Here is a 12,988-nt window from a genome sequence, read left to right on the forward strand (position 1 = left end):
GCTATATTTAGACCCAGGCTGAGGTTTAAAGAAGTTACGTAAGAAGTGATTATGTCGACCCCAGTGGTGAACCGGGTGAACCAGAGTGTTTTCTCCCTTTTTCTCAAATATGGTGTGAGACTCCCTTGGCCCTGCATCAACCACTCAACCCCAAGGACAGGCCTGGTGCAGCAGCTGCCACAAGGTGGGCACTCGCTGTGTGCCCAGGACAGGGCTCTGGGCTTTGCCTGTGTCACCTCACTTGACCTCAGCACCTCTGCTGGGGACAAGCTCCGCACCTGTGCTGTGTACGAGGCAGCAGAGGCTCAGCAGTGTGAAGTAACCTGCCCAGGGAGGCCACGCTCTTAGCAGGTGGACCACCTGGGATTCAGACCAGTATGTGCCCACTTAGGAGGCTGAAGCTGAAAGAAGAAAGAAAGAAAGTAGTAAAGACAAGAAAGGAAATCACTCGGCAGTGACATCTTGGAAGCCATGAGCACAGCCTTCCTTGTGCATGGAAGACAAGCGCCCTCCGAACCCAAACTCCCTCCCAGGTCCTTCACATGAGCAAAAATATCAATTTCTACTGTGTCTGAATGATCAGAAAGTTGGGGGGGGTGTTCATTGTAGCAGGTGGCACTCCTGGGGTCCTCACATCCAGCCTTGCAGCCTTCCTGAGAGGGCCAGGTGCAGGCTGATGCCGAAGGGCAAGTCACCGTCAGGCAAACAAACCATGGCAGGGAACGGTCTTGGGCTGGGATCTCTGGAAGCTGGAGAGGGCAGGGCTCCCTGGTGGGCTCCTTCCTCCCGCCAGCCTGGCTCCAAAGCCCACCTCTCTCTCCTTCCAGGGCCTCAGCAGGAGGCAGGGCCAGCTTCTAACAGGGTGAGTGAGCCGGGGTGGGGGTGACAGGGTCTTGCAGGTGGTGGAGAGAACACGCATACGTGAAGCCACACTTTGAGGGTGTCTGTGTGGCCTTGCACTCATATGGTTTCCTTACTTCTTTTCTTCCTAGTGGTAAAAGTCACCCCTGTGCCACATTTAAGACCACAGAGAGCTTTGGGAGAAGCTTCCACTCAGCCCCCTCGTGCCAGCTAGGCACCTCCCTTTATCCAAGTGACAGCTCTGTCTCCGGCCCCATGACTCTGCTCTGATTTCCAAGCAAATGTTCTCGCAGTGCACACTGCAAACCACTCCGCCTCGGGGGAACTGGACGATGCTGATGGAATGTTCCCCGGGCCTCCTTCCGCAGCAGTTCATCCTGGCGGGAAGGTGAGGACGCCTCTCTCCTCCGGTTCTGCTGGAGTCACCTCCCCTTCACGCTAAGCTTCGCCATATGCTCACCCCCAGGACCCTGTTGACAAAATACCCACATCCCACAACCACCCCCCCTGCCCCCAGGTCCCGGCCCCCCACCCCTGGCCCCGAATCAACGACAGCTCATTTGTAAGAGGTTTTTAATTTCATCTTGGTATGCCATTACGAGCGGAGTAAGGATCTCTATTTGTTTTCACTCACATAGTATCTGCTACATTCTCCGACGCATCTCTACCACAGAAGTCTGCAGACTCATACGGCATCTGCATGATTTTCCCTTGCCAGACTGGTTCGGGTTTCTCGGTGGTTTGCATAAATTATAAACATGAGCACAAAAATCACACAACATAGACTCTACCATAAGGGAGCACGTTCCCTCTGGCTTTGCAGAGAGTGAAGGGGACCCAGCTCTGCGCGCGAGGCCCGAGAGACCCAGGATGTCCTCAGGAGTGAGGCCAAGCCTGCACCGGGTGCTCTCGGAGGACTCCAAGCTGACCCCCACCCCCGGTTTCCCCCCCTCCCCGTCCACTCGTCTGCTTTCCCAGGAGGCATCCTAGCACAGAAGTAGCTGGTCCTAGCACCACGACTGGAGAACAGGGCGCAGAAGTGTCCCTGTGTACAATGGCAGCTGGGGCTTCTGCGCTCAAAGTCCAAGAAGCGAGACAGAAGGAAGAACCCTGGGTGTCCACCCCACCCCCGCCCCGCCGGTCCCTGCTGCCTCTATGAGCTCCAGGAGGCTCTTGAGGGATAGACTTTCTAGAACAGGGGCCAGCAAACATTTTATGAAAAGAGCCAGACGGCATAGGTAGTTAATATTTCAGGCTGTCTGGGCCACAGACACTCTGTCACATATTCCTTTTCTTCTTTTTCTTTCTTTCTTTCTTTCTTTCTTTCTTTCTTTCTTTCTTTCTTTCTTTCTTTCTTTCTTTCTTTCTTTTACAACCCTTTAAAAATATAAAAACCATTCATATCTGGCCGACCCTATGACACAGCCCGCAGGCAGCAGTTTGCCAACCCCTGGTCTAGAACAGCACGACGCCCTCCTCCATCCCTGCAGCACCAGCCACCTCCCCATCGCAGGACTCTGGCCCCTGAGCTGCCCTGAGCGGGCACCGCCGGCTGAGGCTTTGCAGGAGGGACCACAGCAGGCAGAGCAAGGCCCTCTGGGCTCACAGTACGGGCAGCCCCAGTAGCCCCTTTCGCCAAGTAACTGGTCGGGTATTTTAAACAAATATGGGATTTTCGTTTCAGCCCTGCTCATGTGTCCTGGGGGCGAATTAAGCCTCAGCGTCCCCCAGTGAGGTAGGTACATACTATCAGCCTCATCCCACACCTGCAGATGCTGAGTTCAAGAGCAGAACTGGCCGTCCTACTGCTGCCCACAACTACGTGTCAGAGTTTAAAAGGAAGCTGAAGAGTCTAGGCTTTACCTTTTCTAAGAACATGATCAAGGATTTTTTGTTTTGTTTTGTTTTTTCTGTCCCACCCAAGCCCTGTGATTCAACCCCAAAGAGAGCAAGAATCCACGAAAGAGTACGGTCAGCCACACAGAGCTGCTTTCCAGGCCTCGGTGACACACTCTCGAAAACAGAATTAACTCAAGCACTCCAAGCTACCGGCCTAGGTGGAGCAGCCCTCTCTGCCCTGCCGACAAGTCTCTCCGAACTAAAAATAAAGTTTATAAAAGTAAATTATCTCATCTTATAACTTAAGTGCATCAAGCATTTCCTTAAATATAGTTCACACTGAAAATAAAGTTACTTTTGCTGTACAGTTGGTGTCTGTTATAATTAGGAATAAACTTTGATGATAAAGCATGGAAGGTTACACACTCACACACACATCTGTCCGTCTGTCTGTCTATGGGTATATGGACGGGTAGACATATGCACCTCTTGACGGGAGCTTCCCCAAAACGGTGGGAAGTTGTTAGGAGTCTCTAGGTACCTAGTTCGCATGAGAATGTCTATATTAAAAGTCCCTGTCCTTAATGATAAACACATCTTCATACCTAAAGCTAAGACTTATCAGAAACATGAAACTATGCGATCCATTATGTATTCAGTCTTTGGAAATGCCGAGCTACACCAGGGCGTTATACAACAGCATCCCCGACCAAACTCCCTCCCCAGCCCACCTCCTCCCTGGTCTCCCCATCCTAACGCCGGCCGGCCCCGCACGGAATACGGTTGTTCCGAGTGGGAGCCCCGCCACAGAACTCCAGGGGAAGACTCAAGAGGTAAAGTAAGAATTCTGCATGGAGTACAGGTGGTCGATGGGGTTTCCCACTCTGGACTGCAGGGGCCCAGCTTCTGAGGTTGCTAGGAAACAGTCACCCAGGTTACTGAGGGAGGTGTCGTCACTATCCAGGTCATGGAAGAGGGGCTCAGCACCTGTAACAGAGATGAAACGGGTCGTGAGGGTCCCGAAGATGAGACTCCCTTGGACGCCAGGAAATGCAGCAGGATGCAGCCCCCAGAGGATGTCTCCCAGCGGGCACTGGGGAGCGGGTGGAGGGAGCCACTGGGGAATGGGAGGGAGGTGGGGCCCTATCCACAGAAGGCCTCTCAGGTGCCTGGAGGGCTCGGGTGCAAAGTGCAATCGCTGGAGTCCATATAAACTAGGATGGGACAAAGGGCCAAATGATGTCCAGCAGAAGCAAACGTCTCAACATCTAGATGGTGAGTTTGTGGAGTGGGGAGGACGCGGCCCCGCCGGCTGGAGAGGCAGGGCCAGGGCTCCTAAGGACTTGGCTCCCTCAAGGGAAGCTCTTGACGGAGGACCAGTAAGAAGGCTAACATCGGTGCTTGGTGCCACCTCCGTGGTAATAGGGGTCCCTTCAAACAGCAAGATCAGGGACGCCTGGGTGGCCCAACGGTTGAGCATCTGCCTTCGGCTCAGGGCGTGATCCTGGAGTCCCGGGATCGAGTCCCACATTGGGCTCCCTGCAGGGAGCCTGCTTCTCCCTCTGCCTGTGTCTCTGCCTCTCTCTCTCTGTGTCTCTCATGAATAAATAAATAACATCTTTAAAAAAAACAAAACAAAACAGCAAGATCACACTGAGTGTCTGCTGCCTGCCCCCCAAATGCGTCCTGCAAGGGAAAGATGGTGAGGTGCCCACCCTCGACTAAGTTACACCCTTGTCAGAGAAGACAGACTGTGGAGCAGCCCGGGCACCACGTGACAAGAACCCAGAGCTGCCCTCGTTGTGCCCTGCACACCTTCCACCTGGCCAGACAATTCTACGGATGAATGAGCGAGTGCTCAGTGAAGTCCCTGCAGAGGGACTTTGCATCACGTGGGAAGATGGGTCACTTCAACTTTTTTTTTTTTAATGAAGGGGAAGAAAAAGCATTTTCTTGACAATACCAGCGAGCTGGGGCATGTATCTCCGATACCGTTTTGAAGGTTTGCTGAATAAAATAGCTTTATTTTTAGCGATTGGCATCATCTCGCACAGGTTACACAGAACAGATGCATCGCGGAGGCCACTGACCTCCTGTGTATAGAAATCTAGTGACCTCTCTCTGGCCCTGGATTGAATATCAGCCCTCGGCTCCCGAGCTCTCCCACCCCGTCAGGGTGCCCAGCTGAAGCAGCAGCAGGGCAGGGAGAGGCGGCTAAGCTCTCCCGATGCCCAGCACTTAAGGCAACCCCAGTGTGTGGGTGATGGGAGTGGGCAGGGGGTACTTTCCACTTCACAAATCAGGTTATGTTTCAGGAGTTAACTTAGAGCGCCTAAAGAGCATCAGTTCAACTAGAAACTTCGCTTTCTATACTTTTATGTAATTTCCTTCTTCGTGTAAAAGTTTGCTTAGTTAAGGCCTTTTGCCCACATCACTGCTGGTACCGCTTACAAGCACGTGGTACCTGGTATGAAATGAAAGGAGGGAAATTTGATCCCAGCAAACAGGTCTACAATGAAAATATAACCTCTTATGTAAAACTAACAAGAATCCTTGACAAGGAGAATAAAAGGAAGTATCACTAATGACCATGCATGTTGGTCTTTCTTCTGTAGCCGCTGGTTGGATGATTCTAGCAAAATCTTCTGGGCATGTGTTCTACTTGTGGCTTTGGGGGAGCATATGGGAACCACGTGGATGTGTTTGGAACCATGCAAGCAGGTCGTGAGAGGTGCCGTGGCCCTGAGTCCATCTTACCATATGGGTGCATGTGGTCTCCCGGCATCTGGGGTGGGGTGAGGCCCTGTCGGAAGGGGTCTGAGCTGTAGACACTCTGCTCGATGGCCAGGAGCTGCTGTGGGGTGGGCAGTGCTGTGTAGGGGTTCATGATCCCTTCCATCCCAGAATTCCCACTGCCATTTGTCTGAGCTACGGGACAAAGAAGAAGACAGATCATTCTTCGTGTGCAGCCCAGGACTCCACGCTGGGACAGAAGGCCAACAGCATCTTCTGAACTTCATACCCCCCATGGCCCGATGTCCCTGTCTAGCACCAGTCTTTGCTATGGCTTCGTAAGGAGGAGTGACAGGGGCTGATGCCCATGATACTGTGAGCTCCACTGGAGTGGGACATGCTGAGTCTGCCATCCCACTGTTGCCCCACCATGCACTTCTCCATAGGCCTGCTTGAGCAGCCTAGCAACACCGCAGCCAGATTTCCTGGAGCCAGCCAGCCAGCAGAGCACAAAGTAGAAACTGCCACACTTTTTGTGACTTCGCCTCAGAAGTCACTCCGTAGGTCATCCCAAGTCAGTGTCCAAGGGGACAACACAAAGGTGTGAACACCAGGTGGTGAGAGGCATGGAGGGCCATCTTGGCTGTGGGACCATGGTGAGATTATTTTCCTTCCTGGCTCTTGGTTTCCTCATTTATGAAATGGTCTGGAACGAGGTGACATCAGTGGCTCCCAGCCTGTGCCCTGCCAAGGGCCATCACGGTCAACCTCAGAGAACAGGGATGAGGGAAGTGCAGTTGAATTTGGAGAGTTTCCTTGAAATATATCATTAAAAGCAAGGCATTTGATGCTACCCACGGGTTTGGCAGCCACTGGAGGTGATACATCTAAAGATCCTTCCAGTCTCACCCCTCTGGGAGCCCGTCAATCAAGCTGGGTTCATGACACCGGCTCCACTGACCCCATGGAGCTGATAGAAAGACTCAGTGAGATGGTTGAATGTACTTTGGAAGAACTTGCTACAGTTGTGACCATAATTTTTGGAGAACAGAGGACTCACCTCCTGCCTCCATATCTTGTGTGGTTCTCTGAACATTGGTCCGTTAACTCTCAGAGACTCTACTTTCCACCAGCTTCTGCTTTCTTAAGTCTGCCCTAGGAGTTGCCATTCGAATTCTTCCAAGCCTCAAGCACTCTGAGCTGTGTTCTCATACTGCCTCGAAGCATTCTTCCCCCTTTGACTGTGTGGACCTATATGGAGTCAACGTGCATGGGTCTTCCTAAAGCCCTCTCTTGTCCCTGACCCCCCTCTGAACTTACCAGGGCCATAGGGCTGGTAGGTGTGATTATCCTATCACCAGGGATAGCCTGAGGCACCAGGAGACAGAAAGGCTGGCCCCAGATCAGACAGGTCTGCGGGTGGAGCTGTGGTAGCTTTCAGGTCTCCTGAGCAACTTGCCCCTCCAGCCTTCCCTGGTCCCCATGTCTTTGTTTGACTTCTCTGAGCTTCTATCTTGCCACTAAGATACTGTCTGGCCTAGAAGATAAGAAGCCAAGAGAACTCCAGGCTGCAAGAGTCAGATTCTAGAGTGAGCCTAGCCCAGGTTATCAAGCACAAGGCAAGGTCCACGTAAGGACAAGGAGCCCTGTCTAGGGGCTGAGAACCAATGTCATGGCCCATGACCTTCAATGTGTGGTCCACAGGCTGGCAGTGGTGAGAGTTTGTTCAAAATGCAGGATCTCACGGTCTACCCAGACTAGAGGAATCAGAATCTGTACTTTACCAAATGTCAAGTCATTTATGTGCATATTGAAGGCTGATAATTCCTGCTTGGGGTACACAGACCCGGGGTCTCAGGGAATCCCACTGGATGGCTTTTGGGGGCACATCCCTTTAAGAATAACACGGTCATAATTAGTTATATATTTGATTTTTTTTTCCTTTTAACGCCCTTGAAGTGTCCCACAACCTATCCCTTCTCACCCCCTTTCCAGTCCTCACACCATCCCTATGAACCACAGCAGCAAATGAAGGTGCATGCAGGAGGGGAGAGTTAGGGCAGCACAGCCTAGCAGAACCCAAATTCAGAGGCATATGCTCTGGTCCTGACTCACCCGCTACTCAGGCTTGCAGAGCCCTCGTCTGCTCATCAGTGAGATGGGGACAAAGTACTGCTCTGCTCCCCTGGTTCAGGAGGGAGGTGTTGTCAGACTTGGGTCAGGTGAGAATACCCTGAACTATAAACATGCCCGACAAGGGAGGGGGATACAGTTTCACTAGCAGTATTTTTACTATTTTATGTTGTTCGGGAAAGGGGTAAGTCACAGTGGTGTCCTGTCAACTAATTTGCCAGGAAGGAGGAGGATCCAGGTGTGTGCTCGTTGGGCGTCCTGCCAAGTGGGAGCTCTGGAGAAGGTCTGAACCACCTCAGTCAGATCCCTGCTGGAAAAGCCAACCCCCCGCCCCCCACCTTGGTGCAAATGGGGCTTCACTGATGTGGCCCTTCCCAGAGCCGGGGGGGGGGCGGGGGGGGTGAGGCCTGGAGGTTTGCAGGCCTGGCTGCAGGGGCCCCGCTTACCGGAGCTCAGCCTCTGAGTGTTCTGCTGGTCCTGTTGCTGCTGCTGCTGCCGCCGGGCCAGCTTCTTCATCTGACAAGGAGAGGGATGCGGGGTTAAAGTCAGGTGACTGGCAGCAGGACAGGCCTTGTGCATAAAGCAGGGGGACACTCTCGAGCTCCGACTCAGTGAAGGAACCATTCTGGGGGAGCCAGCCACATGTCCCAAGGCTGGTTCAGGCTCTTCACCTGCAGCCATGGGAAGCCAGCTGGCTGGGAAGCATGAGGCTGCTGGTCTTCACAGGCACAGGGACTTCCTCTCAGCAGCTAAACATAATTGCTTACGTTGTGACAGTTTTAGGTGAAGTGTAAGTGTGGGTGTGGGGACCACAGCCCGGCTTGGATGACAGCAAGGGGCTGCTGATGGGGTGTGACCTGGGATGTGGCAGGAGGCTGCTCCCTGCCCACACCCCCGTCTGCTGGCCCTGGGGTCTGAGACGCCTGCCAGGAGATCTGCACCTCTGGGTAGGGAGCTGATCCCCCAGAGCACCCTGTTAACACCAAAACTTCCTGGCAGGAACATTTTAACCCGAGCTTCTCATGCTGTGTTCTGTGGAAGGTCAGGGCTCTGCGAGACCCTAACCAAAACCAGCAAACATTGCTCAGAGCTTCAACCTCCTCTGATTTATGAATCCATTAGGTTATGGGGCCTCATTCAAACCTATGGAAACATGGAGTCTTCTCAGGATGGAGTATGTGTCGTTGGCCCTGCGCTGAAGGATTTGGTTAGGGTGGCGCTGGGCTATCTTAACAATCATGATCAGATAATGAGATGTGAATTTGTCACCCAGTATAGAGCAGGACCCCAGACACATGGGCCATGGGCCACATGCATTTTTAGGGGCAGGAAACCACATGAGTGAAAGACTGTGGTGGAGCAACACAGACCTCAGTAGGATCCAGAGAGCAATATGACAATTGGGGTGTACATGGCGGGCACTGAGTCAAGGCATCCATGCCACCCAACATCGTAGGATATCAACTCAGTCACATGTGTGCTATGCAGGTTTCTCTTCACAATTTTAAGAGAACTTTGGTAGCTGGGTTTAAAAAGGTGAATTAAAGAATCCGCTTTTACCAAAAGACACAGAAAGACATTTATTCTGGCAGATGGCTGGCCAGAGTCATAGTCATGGCCACTAGGAAAATCAAAGCCATCTCACTAGAACAAATGCCCCATCTCTCCCCTTCTGCAGGGCTGACAGGACTGTTGATAACAGAATTTTTGAATCATGAGAACTACTCCACCCAACGGGTTCTGGTTAGATAGCCCATCTGCGAATACTAAGTCCTACTGCTATTATCAGGAAACCAGCCACACAGAGATAGATGACAGTACGAAGCGGATTACCTTAGCTCTCTGGTTCTGGAACCACACCTGGACGACACGGACGCTCAGCCCTGTCTCTGCGGCCAGGGTCTCCCTCACCTTGACAAAACAGAACATTAAAAATAAATAAACATTGGCATCTCAGAGGAGGGGGCAGGACGTTCCCTATGCGGCACGCAGGCAGGCTGCGTCTTATATAGGAGCTGGTTAGTGTTTAAGGGCAATGTGATCCCAAACACAAGACCACTGCTTCCCTTCGGGTGGAGAGAGGTCCTTCATCAGGTAAACGAAGAAAGGAATGATTACTTTAGATGTGCATTCCAAGAGGTGTTCCTCAGCTTCTCTGACTCTGGAAACTAGGCCTTCAAATGGTCTTTGAACATCAGCAAAATCTATTACTGTGCTTTAGGAGTCACATCCATGCCTATGGACTAACCTACTTAGGGAGAACGGAGGGGGACAAGGACTTTGCAAGACAAATGGCCCTCTCTTGTCCTCTTCTGTCTAAATTCCTTGACCTAAATTTTTGGTTCTGTCCCTCACAGAGCTCTAGGTGACTTTGGGTGTTCCATGAATATTCATCTTCACTGTTACCCTGAGTGAGCCCTACTCAAGGAGAATAAGACCAGAGTGATCTGGAACCTGGCAGAGCAAAGCGGTCAGCTCTGATCAGCACGTGCGCTGTGGCCTTGCAGAGACGGGACGGTCAGGAGCCCCGTGATGAAGAGACGGTTTAAACATCCGCCCTCCACGAACACACAGTGAGGGACTGGCAAGGTGACAGGAAGGGAAGAGGCGAGAAGCACAGCCTGAGAGCGAGGCTGAGAGGCACTGCCCTCCTGGCTTAGACTCTGGGGTGGACACGAGGTTGAACGCAAAACATGGGAGCAGAGAGCTCACAGGAGGCCTTGGGAAGTGCTCTACCTTTACCACACCACAGGGGCTGAGGACAAGTGAGATGATTAGACGGGATCTCTAAAGCACATCCTTCTGCTAAGCCACTCAAATAGCAGTGTGCCCCGGCCCCACCTCCACCTGCTGAAACCCTATCCATTTTTCAGAGGCCCAGCTCAGAAGCCACCTGTTCCACAAAGCCTTGCCTGACTCCCCAGACAGAAATTACCTTGCCCTTCCTGGCTGTCCCTCTGTTAGGGTCCTCAGGGCTTTCTCTCCCTTGTTAGTTATGTGCATATGCATCTCTTCCCCACTAGGCCTGCAGGCTGCCTGGCCAGCAGCACCAGGCACAGGGCCATTCAGAGGCTGGGAGCCTAGTGCATGTAGAAAAAGTAATAAATGAAGGAGGTGGTCATTTGTCCTTGCATAAACCTACTTTGGGGCTACTTTACTTCCTCCCAGCACCTCCCCTGGAGCCTAAGGGTACAAGGGCAGGGAGAGAAGGAGGTCTGCAGGAGGTCACATGTGGTGATGGACTGTACTGCTGGTCAGGTCAGGAAACATCTCCCCCTCTCTCCCTCCCCAGCTCCAATGGGCAGGCCTCCCCCATGCCTCACACCCAGTGAGCCACATGACTTGCTTTGGCTCGTGGGATATGTGTGGATACGGTATGTGTGATCCAAGGAGAGCCTTTCAGTGGGTTTGCCTGGTGTGACTTGGCCCCTTGCCTTCTGCCATCCTCGTGAGAACAGAGCACTCCTTCAGCCCGGAGCCCCAGAGAGGCAGGTGGAACAGGCCTGAGCCTGAGCCCAGCTGGGCCACAGCAAAGCCACTGCCCAGGAGCAGGAAAGCAACGTTTGCTGGAAGCCACTAAGATTTTATTTGTTATGACAGCAAAAGCTGACTAATACAGATAGAGACATGGGAAAAACAATGCCAACTTAAAAAAAAAATGTATGTCCCCATGAGTTTCAATTAAAAAAGTTTTCTTGCTTATATCGTCTAAGTAACAAGGCTGAGCACATGACGGGCAGTCAATAAATGGCAGGTGTTGGGTAACGGGCACAGCTCTCTGTGGCAGAGACTGCTGACTGTCCCCAATATCCATTTTCTCATTTCTCCTATTGATGATTAAATCCCCAAGCATTAGCAGGGCACGTGGTCACCCAGGATAGACTCGTTTCCCAGCCCCCTTACAGGAAATGCAGTCATGGGATTAAATTCAGGCCACCACGTATGAGTGAAAGTGATACAAAGACGCTTGGGGCATGGCTTGCTCTTGACATTCTCTTTCTCCACCATGGCAGCTGGAAAAGAAGGTGACACCTTGGTGCCTTAGAACCCTATGACTGATAACAGAGCTCCCTGCTGGTCTTGGATTGCTCATCTCCAGACTGTGACATGAGATGGAAATAAATCCGTACCTCATCAGGTTCGCAGCAGCCCCATCTGTAACAGCTCCAAACTGGGAACACCCTGAACACCCACCCACAGGTGACAAATGGACAAACTGTGGCACATCCGTACAGCGGGATTCCATTCAGCCATGAAAATGAATGAACCAAGACATCAACGAGTCCCCAAATCACCACTCCAGGTGGAATAAGCTAGACCCAAAGTAAATATATTTCTACAAACCACTATATTTTTTACTATTCTTGTTATAGCATCCAGGTCTAGACCCCTAACTGGCACCTGCTGCTGCTGTTCCTGCTGTTGCTCTCCACGAATTGAGCAAACAGCCACGTGAAATGGCTATGCAAGCACAAAAGCATAGGGAGATCCTATTATTTCCCTGGCCACGGCACCAGTGCTCCGGAGTCTCCAAGAGGGCTCGGGGCCACCTGCACAGACTATCTGAACAGCTCCCTTGCTGCCCTGACCCCCGGGTGCATCCATCAACACTCTGGAGGAGCACAGAGTACACGCAAACAAGGGGGGGGGCCCATCCCCTTTCCTCCCGTCTTCCCCCCTGTACCTTTCTGCACGGCTTAGAGGATACTTCAAATGAGGCCTTGAACGCTCTCCTCTGTTGGGTTGTCAAGATGGTTCTGGGACGTTTGGGGCGCTTATGGTCCTTGCCATCTTCAGCAGCTCCTTTCCCTGCCCCATGCGCTGACTTACAAAGACTTTCTTCATCATCACTTTTGCCTGAAAGAAGCAGAAAACAGTATGTTACGTTCTTTAAAGCCACTTCCTAGAGCTACAGGTTATTCTAGCACAAGGCACTGGGGTCCACGTCCTCAGGATGGCTTCACATGTGAGTGCAGGAACCTGTGTGGGATTGACTTGAAAGCCTCCATCCAGGAAGGTGAAAAGGAAAATATTTCTAAAATCCAGGGACAGCAACCAGAAAGTCCACCATTATGGCTCAGAATTTTCTCCCAGGATGGTGTCCTTGCTGAAAAGTTACTAACTGCATGGCCTCGGGCAAGTTACTTACCTCTCTCTGACTCAGTTTCTTTCCCTGCAAAATTGGGACATTAGGGATCCCACTTCATCGGGGCTGTTGCAAGGATTAAGCAAATTTACCAATAATGTGCTCAAAACGCTACTTGGCATATAATAAATGCCCAAGAAGCACTGGTTATTAATGTTATTTTTTAAAGATTTTATTTATTATTTATTTATTTGTTTGTTTGTATTTTTTTTTTATCAGAGTTCGATTTTATTTATTTATTCACGAAAAGACACAGGCAGAAGGAGAAGCAGGCTC

General features: G+C 51.6%; 1 protein-coding gene across 1 annotated transcript in view; it reads right to left on the reverse strand.

The window, feature by feature from the left end:
- Positions 1-1,440: 1,440 nt before the first annotated feature.
- LMX1A (LIM homeobox transcription factor 1 alpha) overlaps positions 1,441-12,988 on the reverse strand; it is a 151,606-nt gene continuing 140,058 nt past the window's right edge. Inside the window, exons 4-8 of the mRNA XM_041722513.1 lie at positions 12,251-12,423; positions 9,400-9,477; positions 8,013-8,082; positions 5,458-5,628; positions 1,441-3,687 (exon numbers count right to left, since the gene is read on the reverse strand). Coding sequence (XP_041578447.1) covers positions 3,527-3,687; positions 5,458-5,628; positions 8,013-8,082; positions 9,400-9,477; positions 12,251-12,423 — 653 coding nt within the window. The 3' untranslated portion in view covers positions 1,441-3,526. The remainder of the gene's footprint in view (positions 3,688-5,457; positions 5,629-8,012; positions 8,083-9,399; positions 9,478-12,250; positions 12,424-12,988) is intronic.

Source organism: Vulpes lagopus, chromosome 11 (assembly GCF_018345385.1).
Source record: "Vulpes lagopus strain Blue_001 chromosome 11, ASM1834538v1, whole genome shotgun sequence".
Classification (NCBI taxonomy): Eukaryota; Metazoa; Chordata; class Mammalia; order Carnivora; family Canidae; genus Vulpes; species Vulpes lagopus.